Genomic DNA, 21,562 nt, shown 5'->3' on the forward strand with positions numbered 1-21,562 from the left:
GTCGATCTCCATTTTAATTTGGACTCATAAACAGCCAAAAATGATCCACTGCTAAGGGATTATAGGCTCAGTGAGATTTGTGATCCCAGATTAATGGGAGACCAGTGTGTGTTTAGCCAAGCTAGGCTAATTTGACCAGCCACCATTACAAAGATCCAAAGGCAGTCATTGCGAGGCCTATTTGATAAAGGAGAGGCTGCTAAATGAACACATAATAATAAGGCAGAGGCTAATGAACCAATCAGTGCTGTGCTCATGTTGCCAGAGAGCTGTGTGTGCATTTTTGTTTGCAAAGTCTCTTTGAATGCGTTTAGACTGCAGGCCAAAGTGACCCAAATCAGATTTGTCACACGGAATCTGATCTTTCATATGTGGTCCAAATCCGATACTGGTCTGAGTTTTTAAAATGCGACCTGAATCTGGACAGGCAGATTGGAATTCATGGGATTTGCATATAAACACACCTCCGTGCAGAAGTAGCAGCCATTGCTCCACAAAAAGCCGTAATAAAAAGTGTGGCTTTCTTTCTCCTCTTCCTCGTCCTCATTATCATTAGCTCGTGGATTCCCTTTCGTCAACCTTAAATCAACTTAAAAATAAAACCGTAGATGCTAACCTCTGTGGCCTCTATGTTTACTTCCTTACGACAACGTGCTGTGTGTGAAGTATATTCTTTTGCGCATGCGGGTAACTTTAAGACCATTGCCAGTTCACACTGGAGTCTGATTTGAGCCACATTAAAAAAATAATGTAAACAGTCAAAAAACAATAAAAAAAAATCGGATCCAATAAATCAGAATTGAACATTAAGGCCTGCAGTGTGAACGTAGCCTTTGTGTTTCCATTAACTTTGTGTGTCCATACCTAAGAACACAGAAATAGCTGCAGGGAATAATTACCTGATCTGACAGCTGAGTTTTCTGTTACAAACATACACGGCCACTACTTTTATGCAGTTCCTATCAGAAGAGAGGTAAGGTTATTAATGTTTTGAGTTTACATTTTGCTTTGGCAAGCCACAAACTATAGCTAAGAGCGTATGGCTGACAGACATCACGACGTTGAGTCGGCATCGTGATTGAAAACCCCCGCCCCCCAGCAAAAAACATTCACATTATACCCCATTCTGTGAAAGCAGGTTGTAATGACCACGAACATTCTTATTATTGTTTTGAAGTATGCTTTGAACCTGCCTTGGGATTCTCTTCTCACTCACACTCAGGTAAACACCCCGGCTTGCCCGCCTCTCTCTGTCTCTCTCCCCCCCCGTGTGCTCTATTTTCTCCATCAGCAGTATGTTTTATAAAGTCGCCTAAAATACTGAGAACACGTCTTTTTTTCTGTATATTTCCACCCACGATCCATTGTCACGGCAGCAGGTGAGCCGCACGTCGGCTTATTAATGACGCAGCCTATCAAACAACTGAATCCAACATCTGCACTCTGTGTGTTCACTGTTGCTTTACCTGGTCCGTGTGTAAAATATTTACCGCAACCTGTAACGCTAATAGTCTACCAATTTTATTACCGAGTGAGTCTGTGCAAGAACACATGCACATAGTACGACGCGTACCTGATGACATCGTCCATTCCGATGTTTCATCGTCTACATCATCTGAAAATCTTAGTTGCTTTCTGACGCATTAGTTTGTCTCTTCAAGCTGATGTTCTATTTTTGTCTCTCTATCTCTCTGTCTCGCTCTGGTACTATTTCACCCCACCAATGCATCAATAATGCAGCCTCTTTAACAAGGCCAAGGCTTTTAAGAGGGTTTGTCTGTGCCCCTCCCTTGGAGATGCCTGCTATTGGCTGGGTGGCTGCATTCTAGTAGAAAAAAGCTTTGATTTTGTAATGAAACCAGAAATAAACTCACTGACATTTTATAATTTATATCGTTATCAACGCTTTTTTCTTCTGAATCTCACAAATGCTGGGAAACACTTAATTCTGGCAGGGCAGGAGGTCACTGTCTCACCAGTGACGTATAACTGAGCACTGACAGCATAGCTGTAGGCAAAAATTAAATGGTAACTAAAGAAACACAGCCGCTGTATCGCTGTGACCGTTACCACATTATCCTTGTATCCTTTATAGAGTTGGTATTGTACTTGAATATATTTAGTTTGATATTTCTATGCAGAAAGGAGGGGGTTTTGAGGAAATAGTCTGAGTCTGTTGCTCTGAAATCACTGTTATCCCTCAATGTCTGTGATAATGCCATACGCTATTGGAGGTTAGGGAACCTCCATTTATTCAGGCATGTTGACAGCACTGTGTTTGATGTGAGTCCAAGAAGGTAGATCCAGTTCAGAAAAACAAAAATGACGTCTGACGTGTAACACACACTCCGAGATAATTGTGTTGTGATGTTGCCACATTATCCTTTTTTTCAGAAAAGCATTACATGAAGAAGAATGAAAAGCCAATGACATTTGTCATTTTTTTAGGCCATTAAAGCAGTGTGTAAACTTTTTTATTTTCAGTTCAGTATTTTACAGTTAACTCAGCCTAATGTAGATGTGTACCATTAATGTTGCATACTGTCTTGTCCATTTTCAATTTACCATTTTTTATTTAACTGCTGTGCCAGGTTACAGGGCTCTACGTCTGACTCACATGTTTAAATGATCAAAAATATAAGGCTTGAGTCGCTACTTTCCTTTGATTATTTATTTAAAACAAAATGAACAACAAAAAGGCTGTCAAACTAAACATGAGGTCAAAGATTGTGTCAGTCCTCTCTCGTTAGTGTCTGCCTGTAGGTTCAGACAAAAAGGACCTCTTCAGATACATCTCTTCCTCTTTCCACAGATGACCAAAATCTAAGTTAATCAGCAAGGTTAACAGCTAAATTAATAAACAATTAATAAATCCAAATGACTATTCTCAAATTAAATCATCTAAATTATAAAATAATTAAACACAAAAATTGGCTCCAACACATACAAAGGAAACATAATATATTATTACTTAAGGCTAGTTCTCAATACTTTGCGACATTTCTATTAATGGTTCCCATGGATCCTTAATATCCATGAAAGTTTGTGTATTTGAAGGGGGAAATGAAGGCCTTGAACATCTTTGAAAGTGTAAGTTCTTTTTTCTTAACGTTAGTAAATAGCAACGTGACACAGCACAGTTGAGATGTGTTCACATGTCTCTCTCTCTCTTTTAATTGTTGTCTGTGAGCTTCTGTAAAGCCTACTAGGTCTCATTATAAAAATTCTCAGTATTGTAACAGTAATTAACCTTGATCCATGTCTCAGACTATGCTATGTTGGGTCCTTGAATTTGAGGTAATTGGGCCTGGAAAGTCATTGAAAAGTCATTGAATTTGATGTTTAGGAAGGTGTGGGATCCCTGTAACAACAAACTACTGTGAGATGCTATAGAAGAGTATGTTTTGTACAAGACTAGGCTTCCACTCTCCAGCCAGTGCCCTTATTTCATTAAACAGTAACTGCTAAATCCCGAAGCCAAACAATTGTCTCGCTATCTGCTGCATAGGTGGTGACTAATCCTGCTTTAGCCTATAGAGAGGACATGCTTGTGGTCCATTGTTCCTCTCCAGATGCATGCAGGGGCTTTGGGCTGATGCCCCATGTAAGAGCTGACCAATGCTGTATCCTGTTGAGAATTAATTACTCTCTCCTTGTGCTAAACACTTATTAGATGTCCTTGGACTCTTAATTCTTTTTGGTGAATCAGCCTGGTTGTCTTTATCTGCTCATGACAAGTAGGGGTGTGAGATACATGATAAGCAGAAAATATCAAGTATGCTAAGTCACTCACTTTGCAAAAAACTATCAAAACAACTTGTCTGCTCATGTGCTAAAGTAGCAAGACAAGCAATAGCTCCTGAAAAATTTGTGACTGAAGTTAAAAATTAGTGAACAAACTGCAGGAGGTAAATCACAGGCACCACCAGCCTTGCAATCTACGTCATGAGATTAAATTGCTCACTGGCATGGAGGTGGTTGGACTTTGTAAATACTTTTTTTGGCCATACTTTTCGGCTGTAGCAATTTCTTTCATCTCATTTCTCGAACTTTGACTAATCAAGCAAAGGACAAACTTCTTGGTTAATATTATGTAAGTTTAGTACATAAATAAAAATAACACTGCATCGAATAATATTTGATCTAAAATGTATTTTTCCACAAAAACATGCTCAGTAACTACTGAAAAGGATTACTCCTCCGTCCTCATCAAAAATTCCAAAATCTCTGAATATGCAAATATGGAGGTGCCTTCAGGCGCAGTGGCACGCCGCGTCACACCCACCACTGTTGCTGGTCTAATTGTACTCCGATGTGAACACAGTTAACTATCTAACACAGCTGCTCAACCTGCACATATCATTTCAAAGATGACATTTAACTTCTGATTGTAAACATTTGTGTTAAGTGTTTAGTAGGGCTAAATGATTAATCAAATTGCGATTTGAAAAAACGCGATTAGCTAATCGTGAAGACAGCGATTAAAATGTGGCTTAATTATACAGCGCATCTGACCCATTTTAAAGAATCATGCAGTTACAAATTCATTCTGTTGTCATCCTTGTTTGACAGATCTACTTGGCAATCAGAAGCGTCTTGCGCCTCCTGTTACGATCCTACCATACATCAGAAATGGACGTAGTCATCGTGACGTCACCCATTGGTTTGTGGACTGCCGTTCTGAAGCCTCGAGTTTGGCCGATAGGGCGCCGCCATGTCGAGTTTTTGGAACCAGGAAGTTCTGGAAGTGAGGATACGGCGGAGCTAATGGCCGTGTGCGGAGCTAGCTAGCTTGCTTAGCTAGGTGCAACTGTAACTCACATTAACTGTCATTTTAATAGGGCTGATAATTTTGTCTAGCGAACAACAGTCTTAAAACTAAATGTACTCACCAGAGAAAGTGAACAGCCAACTCCTAATAAGCTTTTTCAGCTGTGCTTGTTAAATTTACACAGTGCTGTGGCTACGAGTCGGCTCTAGCCTGATTGACAGGTCGCCATGATAACGACCTGTCAATCATAGATAATCGCGCCCTGAAACATACTCTGCTTTGTGGTCTATTTTAAAATAAATGGGACCATAATTTACTAAATGAACATCATTTTGTATTGAAGAAGACTTGAAACTAGTGACAGAGACCATAAACTCATCAGGAAAGTATTTACTGGGGTAATTATTCAGCTGAGAAGTAGGGTAATTTTCCCATTATTTCTAATGGAGCTGGACTTCTTTTTGGAACCAGAAGAGTCGCCCCAGCTGGATTTTCAACAGAATGCAGGTTTCAGGGACTTTCGCATTCGCTTCATATTGTAGACCGGAAGCTTCCCGCTTGGGTCCTACTCACCAATCAGACACACACACAGGTCGTGTACATATTACAACAACAAACAAAACTACAAGAAAACGTGGGATAATGGCGTCAGCCGAACCGACACAGGCAGCGGCTGTGCTGCAGTTTTACTGAAGTGTTGTGTGAAGTGAAGCCTACACGTTGTTAACGTGTTGTTAATTTGTCATTTTGTGTGCTTCAACTACGAAAAACTGCTCTCTGTGAGCCCGTTCCACTCCGCCCTGTGCAGGCTGCATGGAGCATTTCAGAATAAAAGCGTTTTGCCTGTCTGATTTTGCTGACTTTGTTTAAGTCGGCTATATATATGTATATATTCAGTTGTCCTTGATTTTTGTGCTTCGACTATGGTTAAGTAGGCTATGTAGTAAAATTGTCTTTTATCTGTTTAACTGTGCTTATTGTTGATATACGATCGGGAGTCTGCAAAGTGTGTTTTAATTTGAAAATCAACCGGATTCTCTATGCCGTTCTGTGTCTGACTTCCTTCCTTCATCTGCTCTGTGCTGCTTGACTTCCGTTAAAAATAGACTGGCAGTGAATATTGAACTGTAGCTAAGCTTAAAACAAAAAAACTTGAACTTTCTTGCTCAGTTTGCTTCCTCCACTCTGTCTATATCTCTCTTTGGCTATGTGCAGGTATGCATGCTACCCTGATAAAATGTATCAATGTAAAAGACATTTTCATTGCACAGAAATGTTCTACTTCAATGTCAAACACAGAAGAGGAAATATTCACACTGTAAATAATGGTACTGTACCAGGTCCACCTACAAAGTATGTGGTTATGCATACGAAGACAGTGTCCACGTAAACATGACCTATCTGTACTTTCTTATACCTACAGTGTGTCCATACTTTGTTTTAGACAAAACAACAGTGAACACTCTATAGGAAGGTAATGGATGGTATAAATGAGTTGCTGCACCACCATGTGTCAAGGAGGTGGCACAGGTCTGTCTGCAGCCCTCTCCAGGCTGTTCAAATGGAATTGGGTATTCCAATTAGGGATGCAAACTAGTCCTTTTAAGCTAATGAGGAGATTATTCTTTTGGATTTTAATGTACATTTTAATGTATGAAATGCTTGGTAATTATCCGAAAGGGAGATAATTATCAGGTTACCTATTTTTTATTTTAATTTCTACAAATATAAAAAGCTGTAAATTAAGACAAAATGCAAACATGAACAATCCTATCTGTAATGATTCTGAGGTCATATTAACAAGATTTCCCGTGCGTTTATAAGGTTTAGGAGCTGAGGCTTAAAACGGCTTGGTGCTGTGCCATGAATGTAAAATTACTGTGGAGAGCATGAATACTAACCAAATTATATTTCCCAGATCCAATGGTAATTCCTCCCCTGTAGACATCCTTAGCAAGTTGAGCTTTTGGGATATAGTTTATTCAAAATCTGTATTTCTTCTCAGAATACACCAGGATGATTTTTTTTGCAAACATGTAACCCTTTTCATCCCTTCTGGGTTTGCATGTATGTGTTTTGGATCAGAGCCAACACAAAGAGCGGAGGTGCTCTGGGTCCTCCACACAGTGACTAGACACCAATCCTAGAACACGAATGAGGAAATCAGGGAATTGTTTCAGACATACGCATTCCGTAACATTGCTAACTCATTCACGTGAGGGAAAGATAAAAGTGCCTACATTACGCGCCTTGGAATAGCGGGTTTTAGTAAGACATACTTAATTTCCGAAAAGAAGGGACCGTTCATGCTGATGTTCGACAGTCTGAATCACACCACCACAACGAAACAGTGCGGATAAATGTAGTATGCTAGCTAACTCACTCACTCACTCACGCATCCACAAACTCATACCAACATGTTTGTACAACAATGCATCTGACCTGTGTTCAGTACTGTTACATTTGAATACATTTATTTACTTTGCAAGTAATTTTGTGACTGCATTTCCTTTGTATGTTTTCTTTTTTGATGTCATGATATAGGTCTTAAATTGGACCTATGGACCTTTTGCTCATTTTCGAGCATTGTCACCACTATTATCTAATTTGTCTTCGGTCAAAACGTTTTAGATATCTAATGGTGGTGTTTGTCTTCACTCTGACCTGTATATTAAATCATAAATTAATGTTCATCCTCTGAATCCTTTGAAAAGTGCACTCCAAAATACCAGCACAGTTTACTTTGTGTGAGTGACTTCTCTTTACTGCCTTAATAAACACAAATGAGGAGGACAAGATGAGAGATCAACATGTCTCTATTACCAATCCACTAAAAAAAGCCTTCAGCTTTAGATCTGATTAGAAATGACAAACCATGCTGCCTTGGAACTGTATCTCATTTTCTCACTTTTAGGATAATGGTAATTGGGATTACATAACAAACTGTATGCTCACATCTGTCACTGCAAATAAAGCTATCTAGTGTACCAGAGGCAGAGATGATTTGGTCTCATTACTTTTAGATTGGTAAGGTGGCCAGTGGTGACCAATGTTTTTAAAAACTGTGTCTTCACAGTTGTGGGCCATCATCAGTGAAGTGAAAATGAATGTGAATGTTGGTTATTACCGAAACAGTTTGCTGTAAATGTCCTCCTTTCACATTTTTAACTTTGACCCACTGTACCATAGTAGTGAGTGGTTTGAAAAGACATTTCAGGTGTACGGGTTTTTGTTTTCACCTCCAAATGTGTGCTTCATACAGCTGGTTAAATTGGGTATGTGTTTTAAACCTGTCGGTTGTCGGATTACTCGTGTTGGTTACCTTGCTGGGCTTTATTTTAAAGCTGCAACTGCCAGCGCTGCCACGTCTCTAGCTGTGTCAATGAAACTGGCCTGTGAAATGTTGAATAGATGGTCTATGAAACTACGAAAATGCACAAGTGTTTGTTAAATGTAAAAATTGAAAAGACAAATGCAATGCAAATGTACAAAAATGTAAATTTTCCTTTTAGGATGAAGTAATGTTTAGTGCTTTAAATCTGTTGTGATGTTGATGTCACAAGTGTATCGGAGGAATGTGGAGGGAAGATGTGAGCTGTCCTGGCCTCTTATATCCATGTTCCTCTACTCTGAGAATAACAGAGCCTCTGGCATGAAGACTGACTCACATCAGTCCCTTGACTATTCTCAGCTTTTATGTAGTTTTGTTGTTGTTGTTTTTTACACAAATACCATCGTCTCACCTTATACTTTAGTGAAATTTCAGGAAGGTGTGAAAATACTATACTGCCCAAGCCTAATCCCAAATTTGCCAACCTTTTTTTGTTTATCATTGTGTTTTGTAATAACTGAGTGGGAACCATAAAATCTACACGGAGTTCCCCACAAGGGTCCACCTTCTCCCCTGCTGTTTTATTTACAAAGCAAATACCAATTTTCTTCATAAAAAAACAGTATAATAATATATAAATGAACCCATTAACCCACTGCACCAAATTGTCTGGGTGTGTTTTAATGAGAAATGAGTAAACAAATATCTCTAATATTTGTGTCTAATAAGAATGTTTTCATGAAGCTGTACCACAGCTGATTGATGTGAATGAGTGTACACAACAGGTACTCAGCATTTGCCGCAAAAAGCCTGAGCAGCATATGAAAATAAAGTATTTAAAAGTAAGTAAAATGTATTTTCATTGTATCTTATCAAATAGTCAACCTACGTCCACAAAAGCATTTAGCATGGAACTGTGTAGAGTTGACACTGCAGATAAAGTAACTACATAGCAGGTGAGGAAGCCTGTGGCCCTTCCTCCTCAAACACGCAGAACCTCCTCCCAGAAAATAGCTTCCATGTGGCTGCTAGAGGCTGAAAGAGGCACAGGCCTAAATGCAGCCAGTATCATATTATTCAGGCTTCACTGTCTTTTTCCATGCATGACTGCCCTTTCCCTCAATCTCTCCCCATTAAGGCCTTGCTTGCTCTGTTGCTCTGTGCTTATGCTGCCCTGCTTATGTGTCTGCCTGGCTGTAGGGGGTCTTTAATTGACGCAAGCCAGGTTCTTTACACTTGTACTTATTTATACTGGACGCTTCGGTGAGCTGGAAAAGAATGGACAATCTTTTTCTCCTCTCTGGGAAGCTGTTTCTCTCTCCACCACACACACACAAACACACACACAATGAAAGAGACAGCCAAAATTACCCCCCTCCCTTGCTTGTATAGCGGCCCATTAAGAGTGGTGTGTAATTGGAAAATCAGTTTCTATCCTTGAACCTGAAAAGGATAGTTTTTATTCAGAGCTAGACCATATTGATTCACTCCTCTCTTATCCTCCAACACAAGCAGCCCCTGCTGCCCATGTTTGTATTGACATTATCAGAATGTAATTTTACGTGACTTGCTCTTTTTCAGCTTCAAACTGAATATCATATATTTCACTGAAGACCGTTTTGCACAATATGGTGTATTACTGAAGGCAAAAAAAACTATGCTAAGGGATGGTTGATTTTTTTTACCCTTAGAGAACTCAACACCTCCCCTCTACAAACATTTTATTGTGATACTCCTATAGCCTTCCTATCACTTTCACTTCTGCTGTAGCTAACAAAGTACACAAAGACAGCCCAATCAATTTTCTGGTGCGGTTTCAAACTGAGGCTTGGCCTTTCACCCAAGGCTAATCAATGCAGGTCAGATATCTAAGCCTGCTGAGGAAGATGGGGTTAAGGCAGTAACAGCCAACCCAATAGTCATCTCAGATATAGAGTTATATCACTGACCTTTCATGCACAGACCACAGGGAATAGAACTTGCTTAGGGTGGCCATTACTAGGAATCTGGTGGCAGAAAATTATGTTACTGTCTACTTCTCTGTTTCTTTTTTATTACCCCTCTACCTTTTTCTTCCACACTTTTTCCACGCTACTCCATGTCCAGCTGTATCATTGTCTTCTCTCCCCTCCAATTTATTTATCTACTCATGTTCATCTCTTCTATTCCTTATTGAGTCCTCACATGTTATCCCTTCATACTGTTGTGTTAAGTCTTCAAAGCATTTTATTTGGTCCCCCACCACCACAGAGTACTTTTTGTTGGGTATTGTAGCCGCAGTTACTGTGGTGCTTCCAATATCACAACCCGAAGTCCAGATATACCCAGAGGGGTCTTATGGGTGGGGGGGCATCTATGCTCTTTAAGGTTTATTAATTTTTCAATAGGCTCTGTCAAGTGTAATATAGATTTTATTACCAAATTACCTGTCCAGTGTTGGGCGGTATACTGCCATTTGGTATGAAAATATTCATAAGACCTGGGAGACAGTGGCAGATGTGGGTGGCTGGACCGCAGCACAGCCCATCTTTGCATATTCAGAGAATTGCTTAGGTTGTACTGAAGTCTCCAGACTGCCATTTCCAGAGTCATTATGAATGAAGTGTCCCCATGGAAAATGTTGGAATGACAGTTGGAAGCTTGCCGTATATGCATTGACTTGATTTTTGCTTTTCAAATGGGCAACATTTGAACAAGTTTTAATTTTAATTTGTTTTGATTATTGACCGAGGAGTTTTCTTGTAAACCAAGTAAATTTTTACATTTATTTTACATTAACATGTTGAGTATGTTAATGTACATGAACAATCTATTTGAGTTCTGAGTTTTTTTTCTCAGAATTCTCACTTTGATCTCAGAATTCAGACTTTAATCTCAGTTTAACACATGCACAATTTTGTGATGTAGTAACTATTTTGGAAGCCAATCGTGGTCCACCATGCCCATTAAAGTGTGATGTGGAAAGTTGAAACCTCCAGTGCACATACCCTGAGAAGGAACTTTACAGTGAAGTAGGAGACATCTTGTGTGAAGCAAGACATGTTCGCATCTACATAGATCTGGATTTTATAATGAGGAAGAAAGAGTAGGCTGACTTTAAGACTAGTTTTGAACAACGTAATATAACGTTTATGTGGAAAACCATATTAGACAAACTATTATTTAAAAATATATATTTTTATGTGTCTTAAAAACATGTGCGATTAGGACTTTTTTAACTTTGTGTAAATATGAGAGATGTTTGCTTTCCTTAGTGCCCTTATGTTCTGAATGTAATCTAACACAGCACATCAGTCGTGTTCATATAGCATGTCACTTATGAGGAAAGACCGCATTAGGGTGGATTGTGCCTTTAGAAAATATTGCAACAAATATTCTAAATTTGATTTCAGTATTATTCAGAACCTCTGGGAAATTAGACTTGTGTTTATGCTGGGAGTTCATTTTTATTTCAAATTATAATTGAGGTATGAGAGGTTCACTCTGTAAGTTATACAGTATCAGCAACAGCAGTTGAGCTAAAGGACGGAGGGGGAAGGATTTCACCCTGAGTGAACCAGCGAAACTTCTTGGAAGGAGCACAAACAGAAAATGTAAATGCTAATTATAAAAGTATCCAGATGATGCCTGAAAGATTCTATCCTCTATGATTTAACAGTCTAAATGTGGACTTAGGTGACACAAGCATGGGGGAGGGTGGGAAAGGGTGGAAGGCAGAGGATGGGTGTGCAGAGGCAAGGATAGTATAGTCAATATTTACCCTGAGTAATTGGTCTACACTTCCCCCAGCAAGATACACAGGCGTCCAGCGTCATCCCTGCCTTATCTCCTCCAGTTCTCCCACCCACACACCCACTGCGTGACCACAGTTGTACACAGCAGTGTTGTGCAGCTGTGCATAATGCCCCGGGCCATCCACAACATAATAGGTAAAGCATATTGGATGAATGATAGAGTCACAGTGCATGGACACTGTCATGTCCCTGAGAATTCTCCAGGTCACCTTGGGAGTGTTGCAGAGCCCACAGAGAAGTGTAGTGAGTTATTACTCTGGTAACAAGCTCATAGAGCAGTCTGTAATGAGCTGTGTAGCCACACTTACTGTGGTAATGAGGCGGGCATGTTGGTTACCTCAACGGTAAACCGCTGTACATATTCAGGCTTATTACTGTATCGACAGGATGACAAGGGTATAGGTATAAGATGTGTCGAGCCTGCCAAAACAGGAACAACGTGCTGTTACTGGCAATGTCAGAGACTCGTGGGAAAAGATGATCTATCTGTCAGCCTTCTTTCTTAACTCTTTTTGTCTGCCTCTTAAACACATACACAACACAGTCCTCTCTCTCTTCCTCCCTCATGCTCTCAAAGCAACTCTCCAATTAACCCGATGCCTCTCAAACCACCAGCTCTTTGAAGTCTTTTCACATGGCTCCCTCCTGCACTTGTTCTGTGTTGGGCTATATGGACATTTACGTGGTGTTTTGTTCAGTTGTCGACATTGAGCGGCCCTAATCACACTTATTTGTGTGTAATTTTGCAGGTGTATAAACACTTATAAAGGCTGCTGGCTGCTAAGGAATTTATAGGATGCTAAGTGTAAGAAGAATACACATTGTGGTTACAAGAACAAGTCAGAACAAGTCACTGCCAATTTGGGCTCAATATTGGCCTGTTGCATGTATCACAAAGATGACAACAAATGGTTCATTTATTTATTTATTATTATTTATTGTAAATAGGTTAATCATTTGTACTCGTGCTTTCTTTTCTTGAAATACATTTAAACACATTTCTCTGTATTTTAAGCCTAACCAACAGCAATGGCTTCATTTACGCCTTCTAATGTTACTGTGCTGTTGTTCTGTCTCTCTATTTTCTCTGTGCATCTCTAGGTCGCTTTATCAGAAAGAGACGAACAAACAAGGATGGGAGGGGAAGAGCCAGGGGAGATTGTGTGAAGATGGTGGTGTTTTCTCAGATAGATAAAGAATTGACATTTGGCAGTTTTCAAACATACCTGGATGACTATTTATATATCCAAGAGGCTCACCATGGTAAAGTACTGTCTACAAGAAATGGTCCCTGCAACACTATTGGGATTGGTGTTATTCTATTTACCAAATAATTATACCACACAAGTGAAACTTGAACTAAGAAGCAGGTACAAGCAGTCTACTATTTGTTTTTGTTTTGTCAGGGTTATATTCACTAATATGTAAAGTATGCGTAACAATTTTCATTTCATGTATTCATTAAAAGTTGCGTTTGACAGTTCCTCCCACCAATAAGAGAAATGATGATTGGAACGCGCCTCATAAATTACAAGAGCCTTTTCTCTTTATCATTCACTTCCCATTTTCTACATTGCAAGAGACAAAAGAGGGGTTTGCATCATCCTCACTGAGGATCAGAAGGGTCGTGCTGTCTCATTTAAAAAAAAAAAAAGAGAGATCCATACATGGTTTCCACAACCTGCTGCCATTAAAGAGCAGAAAGAGAGGGGTGATGTAAGAACAGATCATTTCTATGTGTTGGATAGTCTACTCAGCTGTGCTCTGGGAGCTGGCTACATCTACTAAGTGAATATCAACTAACTGCGTTGAACCTGTGAGCTCTGGTTATGAATTCACAAACACTCAAAGGTCAAATCTTTCTATTTGTACCAGAGTACAATGGTAATGAACGCTGCCTTGTGGAGAATGCGTCCTTGTAATGATTAAATGGAGAAAACACACCCTGTTTCTTCTGTGCAAAGTGAATTCATTTATCTGATTTATTTTGTAATCCTGGAAGAACAGAGGCAGCATCTTCTCTTTAAACAGCACTATAGTAGTATATTTATACACTTTGCCTCCCTATGAAATATGACATGTTTAAATGGTCATATAATATGTGTTATAGAGTATTTACAGGGCGCCTCACAGCAAGAAGGTCATGGGTTCAAACCCTGGTTGCCCCGGCCTTTCTGTGTGGAGTTTGCATGTCCTACCCGTGTCTGCGTGGGTTTTCTCCGGGTGCTCCGGCTTCCTCCCAACATCCAAAGACATGCAGACTAGGTTAATTGGTGTCTCCAAAATTGTCCTTAGGTGTGGATATGAGTGGTTGTTTGTTTATTATGCCCTGCGATGGACTGGCGACCTGTCCAGGGTGTACCCCGCCTTTCGCCCAATGTAAGCTGGGATTGGCTCCAGCCCCCCCGCGACCCTTTACGCAGGATGATGGATGGATGGAGTATTTACATTATACAATACAAGTGTGACACGACTAGTCTCCAATAATGAATTTTACATTTAATAAACCACTCGATCAGGCACACAATCATCCTCTAATCATCCCCTTCTCATCCTCTTCAAAAAAAAAAGGAAAAAAAGGCTGTAGAAGAGTTAGTAATTATCTTCTTTAGGATGGGGTTCATAGAAAGTCTCATATTTGAGTAAGTTTAAAAACCTACTAGTGTCATTAGATATCACTGTGTGAGGTAGAAGTCGTCCTATCCTTAGTCTCAATTGTTTAGTGTAAAGTTATAGTAGTTCATGTAGTAATGCTAATATGGATGTAACAAAAATGTTCAGTGAAGCACTTTTGTCAGGTTCACATGCTGCTTTTTTCAATTGGAGTTGTGTAAGAAAGAGACATCTATAGCGTGACCCCATCAGTCACTTTGCAGGTTAAACACACCCTCACTTAGGGCTTAAAGGTCCACACCTTTTGGCAGCAGGTACACCTCCTGCTTCCTTCTCTCAGGTGTAATAAAGTGCCCTACCAGCTGAACCCAGTTTCAGCACTGCAGCATCAAAGTGTTTCCCGGTCTGTTCGGGACTCCTCATTACTGCCCTATTGTTTTGTTTACAAGCTAAGCTGCTCACCGCATAATGTCCAACCTCAGCCAAAAGGCCATGTTTCACAGTCCAGCCCATTATGCCGCAGCTGCACTGCGTCAACTAGAAATGCCCTCAACTAGTTCAGGGCAATGCTTTCTGCTGAATGTGTTTATTTGTGATCGAGTGTGTGTGTGTGTGCATATCTATGTCTAAGACATAAATGTGTTCTTTGGTGTTTGTATCGTTGTCTGTCTGATTATGATACCGCCCAGCTCTAAAGTCAGGCTTACACCCACAACACTGAATGGCCACTTCTGCTTTTGTTTTCATGAGATCATCCTCTGTTTATTTGCCCATAGATTAATATAGCTTTTTTTTTATATAGAGCTACTGCCTTTAATGTATTTTGACTGTGGTGATGAATATTGCCGGAATGCCCTCTACCTGTTTGATGTCTTCATGGAATGGGACCATGATAGTCTGCTCTCTTTCTTGTCCTCCTCCTCTCTTTCTCTCTATCTTACTGTCTGTCATTCTGTCTGTTTATCAATCAGAGAGCCAGCTGCTCCCAGGGAATAACTTCACCACCGAGTGCAACATCCCTGGAAACTTCATGTGTGGAGATGGCAAGTGTGTCCCAGGTGGATGGCAGTGTGACGGATTGCCCGACTGCTTTGACAAGAGCGACGAGAAGGGCTGTCGTAAGTTCACTTTGGACTCCATTATCAAAACCCTCTTTTAGCCCTTAGCTGTGTCTTATGCTATCTGGCTCCAGTGCTTTATTTAGTGTCACGTCATGTCTTCTCAACTACTGAACTCTGTATCCAGCATTACAGTTGTGCTTCTTCTCCTGAGCCATAAGGGCCATTTAAATCTAATTCTCTGCCAACTTAAATGAACTTCCCTCCTCAATCCTTGGGTTTCTCTCCCCCACAGCGTGCACCCCTCCTCCTTCCTGCCAGACCCTCGGCCCCAGTTTAGCACCAGGGCAAAACGTAATACCATCAAAGCAAAGGCCGATTACTTCTGTGTGCAGGAATAGTATCCATGCATAATTCTACTGTAAGGCTACAGTAATAGTTCAGTTTTGATCCTCACTTTTAGTTGGCTTTGATCTTTCTGGTCTGCTGCTCCTCCTCTTCCCCCTCCCATTTCAGCCAGAGCTCCACACAAAGATGGGATTGCTGATGAAGATTGACTCTGAGGCCCTGCCACACTGGAAACCCCCATCTCCCGATATATTCATCTCTCTAACTGTCTCGCATGCCTGTTTTCACTCCCCTCTTGCGCCTTCCCTCTTTATCTCATCCAATGATTTTTGGCTTTTGGCTTGTAATTTTCTTCACAGAGGCATGTTTTCAATTAAAAAAAACATAACCCTCTTCTTGCAGCCCTCTTTTTACCCAGCTAATTCCCTGCCAAAAATAAATCAATCACATACGGTTTGTCCTCCATTCTGTCACCTCTCTAATTTTCTTCTTTTCCCCTCCTCTCCTCCAGTAGTCACTTCTCTCTCTGTTCTCTCTTGCTGGCAGCTCAGGGAACAGGCCGTCTACTCTTGACAAAGTTGTGTCCCATGGCATGCAAGCGCGCACACACACACACACACAGCCTACAAACCTTGCAGTCATCAATCTTCTTAGTTTGTAATGTCTTGTTATATATACACATAGGAAAAAAGTGGTGTCCTAGACAATATTCTTTAGTACACCTTTACTACTGACATCCCTGTAACTTAAAGAAAGTGTAGTGCATTAATAAACTACTTATACGGGTGTGCTCTGTGCCCCAGATTCTCATCACTCAATGGCCTTAAACTGTCAGCAACTGTCAGACCTGTAAAGATAATATCCCGATGCATTTGGACTAATTGCATCAGAATTACTGTAGATACATAAAGTGTTCAATCTAATCACGGAGTTCATGCGATAAATTTGACTGAGTATCATTCTCACTCAAATTTATCTCATGTACTTTCACTTTGAACCTACAGATAAGCAAGATTTTATTTGTCTGCTGCTATCACTACATGCTATACTGCTAAAGATAAAGGCAAGTTATCATAAAGCATCGCACTCAGCCTGCCTCTCCAGTTGTCAGAGTACTATTTGTGTTTGTTGTCGACGTCTACATTATTTGCTCTGACATAAGTGGGCCTTATTATCCTCAAATAGATGGCTAGTTGTCAGTCGATATCTCCGGCGACTGCCTCACAAAAGTCCCCAGACAAACCCCTGGCTCCATTAGGGGGTCTGCAGGGACAGTCAGACAGACGGAGGGATGGGAAACAAGGGAGTGGGGAAGGAGAGGAGGACTCATTATGGTGGCTACAGCAGGAGTTCTGTCTGGGTGTCTTTTATCTGAGAAGAATACAATGCCTGGGAACTTTGAAACTGCAGCACTGGATTCTCTGTAGAATCATAATTAGACACCCCCCTCTAAGAAAACACACACACACACACACACACACACACACACACACACACACACACTCGTAGTTTTATATATGTTTAACAGATGGGGATGGGGACAGTTTGTTGACCTTGCTTATTCTCCTTATGTCAGTGAGCTACATGCATAGTGTTTTTTAATTCCAACTCCTCATTGAAATATTGCTAAATATTTTTTACCTTAACCAAGTAGGAAAACATGCAATGTATCTGATGTTGTCTGTCCTTTGCAATCACAGTCCTTACTATGAAGGCAGAGCAGGATATTAAATTTCCTCACGTCTGTAATATGAGCGCATGTGTTTTAATTGTCCATCAGTGTGGAAGCATTTTTTAACACTTTTGACCACTTCTGTCTTTAATTATTTCATTTTTAGTGGCATGGGATGAGACTAGCAACCCCATGCTTCTCTCTCTGCCGCTGTCAATCATGGACAGTGTTTGCTTTGCATGTATGCATATATATGTGTGTGAACATATAAACTCTTTTGCTCCAGGAGCAGTCTATTTTTACCATGAACATTTGCACCAGAAGACAGCTGTAATTAGAGAGTAGATCCCCTGTAAGCCCATGCTGTTTAGCCAGAAGATTGTGCTGATGTGGGTGTCTCTGATCCAAGGAATAAGAGCCTGAGGTAAAGGTCATATGTGGTGATGTCTCCCTGGTGTCTCATTAAGGAAATTTTGTTTTGGATACCATGTAGCTAACGGGGAAACACAGAGGAGAACAAATCAATTTCACGATCAGTTTTCTTTTGAATCTGTACAAAATATGTAAAAATTTTATTTGTACAGCACCAACAAGCATACTCACTTGCACAAACTGTTCTTGGGTGCATCAGTTCAGTACAAAAGTGTTTTTGCAAGTCAGAAACCACCCACACATGAATTTACGATGACTCTCTGGCAGGTTTTCATTTTATTTATTTTTTTTACCACAAGTTGCTTTGCCTCAGAAAGAAACTTCTTTCTACCTTTTGTTGTTGACCTGACTGTATTTTTATTGCAGTTCTATCAGTGGGTGAGGAAGTTCAGAAGAGAATAATGCAAACATCATCTGCACCTGGCCTTTGATTATTTACTTATTGTAGATGTGTCCCAGTCTGCTACGCCTCACAAGCCAGGGATTGTCTCTCAAATGGTCAGGGAATGTTTATTCACCTAGAAAAGACAGGCTTCTCCCTTCCTCCCAAGGCCCGCTGCTTCTCTCTTGTTTGTTTGTTCTTCCGGTCCCCTCTAGCACAGGGGTCAACTTGAGTCATGTAAATACTTTTGCTGGCTCTTAAATAACAGTCTGGGCTGAGAGAAGAGATGCAGTATCTGCAGCCTCAGTCTTATTGCATTAAAGATGCAGCTTATTGCATTACTGTCCTGCTGCGCGAGGCCAGGGCCCCCCGATACAGATGGTTTTTATCAAGTCGAATTCTTTATGAAGTTTAACCTCTGCTTTGCTCCACATGAATTTAACTGAATATTAGATGAAAACATATCAGTAGTATATACGATATCTCCAATATTGAGCATCTGTGTGTGTGCTTGTATGAATATGTGTTGGCAGGTCTGAGGGGTCTTCAAGCAATGATTCAAAGACAGGCTGCTGACTAGATCCTCACACAAAGAGGTCAAAAGTACCACCATGCTCTGGTGTCCATAACAACAGCCTGGGAGAGTGTTAGACGAAATAGACACTGACAGAGGAGAGAAGGAGGAGAGCTGACTGAGCTTACTGGGCCTCAGAGCCAGGATTAGCCTCTTTGCCCTTGTCTGTGCAGGGTATGGGCAGGCGAGAGAGATGCGTAGTGGGGCCGAAAGGGTGAGTGGACATGACGTATAAAGCAAAAAGTGGGGAATCAAAGACGGGGGGACAGAAACGCAGTTGGGAGAGAGAGAGAGAGAGAAAAGACAGAGAAGCACATTTCAAAGAAATGACTGTTCTGAAATAACACTCCTGCAGGCTGAGGCCGTGGCCTCTCTGTGTGGAAGAATCCATGTATTCAGAATTTTGCACTTAGAAACATCTGTGCAAGTTCAACTTTTACTTTGATTTGGACTAGAAGGGCCATCAGCAGGGCCAGTGGCTCTTAAAGAACAACGAAAGAACTCTTCATCGCCTCATATTCTGCTCACAATCAAGTATGCATGTTAACATGTGTTTAATCACGGATAATGACGTGCCACTTGTTCAAAATTGTAATGGACATAACTGTCTTCTGTGTTGTATAATTCTAAAAGATTTTTCTTCTACATAAAATGAAGGCTTCTTCATAATAATTCCCTTGTTCTTGTGAAATAATGGCTCATTTTAGCCTTTCAGGCATTAAGGCAAGACTGTGTAACTTTTGAAAAAAGAAGTAACACAATCTTCTGCTTCAAATGAGTGGTTGAATTTATAAACAATAAAATGAACCATTGCTCAAATCAGGGCACACTGTATGGCCAGTAGCTTATGGTGGCCAGTGTTAGCTAACTTTAGATGAATATTGCTGCGTAAGCTGACTTGATGAATTCTTTACTTGAGCTACACTATTTAGTATTTATTAATTGTCACCTGTGGCCACAGTGACACTGTTCAGCAAAATGTTACATAGTCTTACTTTAAAGAAAACAATTTGTGAATACTTTATGCAGTAAGATTTGCTGCAAAATCGGACCTACTTAGAGTACATTATGTGAAGGCCAGTAGCAGCTCTCACTCCGGCTTTAATCAATCACTGGGAGACACACAGGAAGCACAGCAAATTAGAGGCTGACACAAGTGCTGATGTTTTGTCAGTGAGTTTAAAAGTCTATTAATACTTCATAACAATGAAGAATATAACCGTTTGGAGCTTTCATTACCTGATACACTCGTTATTGATCCTGTTAGCTCTTCACAACAACAATTAGCAGCAAAAAAAATTCAGTTCATTGGATTACTCGAATATTACTGTATTGCTTTCTGCAGTCATAACGCAGCCAAGCCTGGAGCAACATCAATGGTGCTTTTTGTTTTTTTCTGTACTGACCTCCACAAAATGCCCATGAGATATTGAGTTCAAAAAGAGCCGTTAAATGCTTATCAACAACAAAGTTCTCTTCAAACAGCAGGGGTGGAAATAGCTAAAAAGGACTCTTGAGACAGATTGGTTATGATTTAGATATCAAGGCTCACGCACCGCCAACTCTTTACCAAACCCACCATGGGAAGGGAAGGGGTTGCTAAGATTAGAAGTGTGTGTTCATGTGATAAGGGCAGTGACCAATGCACTGACTGTAACGCAAAGAGCCATATACTGCTGACAGATATGTTTTTATTCTTCTGTTGTCTTGTGTTTGTGCTCAGTTCTGTGCTGCCTCATTGTGGATAGGTGTTCTTTGCTGTTGGTGTTGTTGGTATATTGGTATGACATTTAAGAGACAACATGTAAGAAACAACAGGTGGGATTGGGGGAGTTTTGGGGACACTTACACTGGAGTATGTTTTGGTTTGTGTTTGTTTTTTTAGCCCAGCTCAGGATAAAAAAAAAACTGTCAAGAGAGCAAAAAAGAAAATAGAAGAGAAGAAAATGATGTGAATATGGAGTATTAATAGCAGGAAAAGTAAGTACTGCAGAGGAAGGTTTAATGGGACTGGGAGTCTGGTGCATCCCATGTGCGTAATGGTTGACTGATCAATGAGCTGGTGTAATTAATATCAAGAAACAGGGATGAAATATTGATCAGGGTCTTTTTTCTCTTCTAGTTTTCTCTTTTTCGAATGAAGGCTGTCCTTGTCTGATTGATTGTCAGAAATTAGGCAAAATGATTGCTTCGAGATCTTCAAAGGAATAAAAAATCCTTCCTTTTCGCTTCACAATACAACGTTGGGTGCTACCAGTTCAAACAAGGCAATTTTCGCGGCACGTTGCTTTCTATGATGAATATTGCAGCAGGGTTATTATCTGACAGATCACTTGCTGCTTTTTCACCATATGCCCTTGCTTCCCTCTCCTTTTATCGGAAGTTGTTGAAATATTACTGATATTTGCACATACAGTGCCTGCTGTATGGTATATGAGTCGCACTTGCTTCCTCATCTAGCATGAAGTTTGATGGCTTTGCTGAACACCATTGGCCCGTAAACGCTTGGCCCTTGAGATGAAGGCAGCTCTATAATGTTGCAATGCCTCTTCCTGCACACAAGGTTATTGTATTATTATATTATTGT

At 40.4% G+C, this 21,562-nt stretch overlaps 1 protein-coding gene across 4 annotated transcripts in view; it reads left to right on the forward strand.

The window, feature by feature from the left end:
* Window positions 1-21,562, forward strand: part of ldlrad3 (low density lipoprotein receptor class A domain containing 3) — a 92,050-nt gene that overhangs the window by 20,708 nt on the left and 49,780 nt on the right. For all 4 annotated transcript variants that reach the window (XM_046037861.1, XM_046037862.1, XM_046037863.1 and 1 more), the window contains one exon: window positions 15,481-15,627. In XM_046037861.1, coding sequence (XP_045893817.1) covers window positions 15,481-15,627 — 147 coding nt within the window. The remainder of the gene's footprint in view (window positions 1-15,480; window positions 15,628-21,562) is intronic.

The sequence above is a fragment of the Micropterus dolomieu genome, linkage group LG22, assembly GCF_021292245.1.
Source record: "Micropterus dolomieu isolate WLL.071019.BEF.003 ecotype Adirondacks linkage group LG22, ASM2129224v1, whole genome shotgun sequence".
NCBI lineage: Eukaryota > Metazoa > Chordata > Actinopteri > Centrarchiformes > Centrarchidae > Micropterus > Micropterus dolomieu.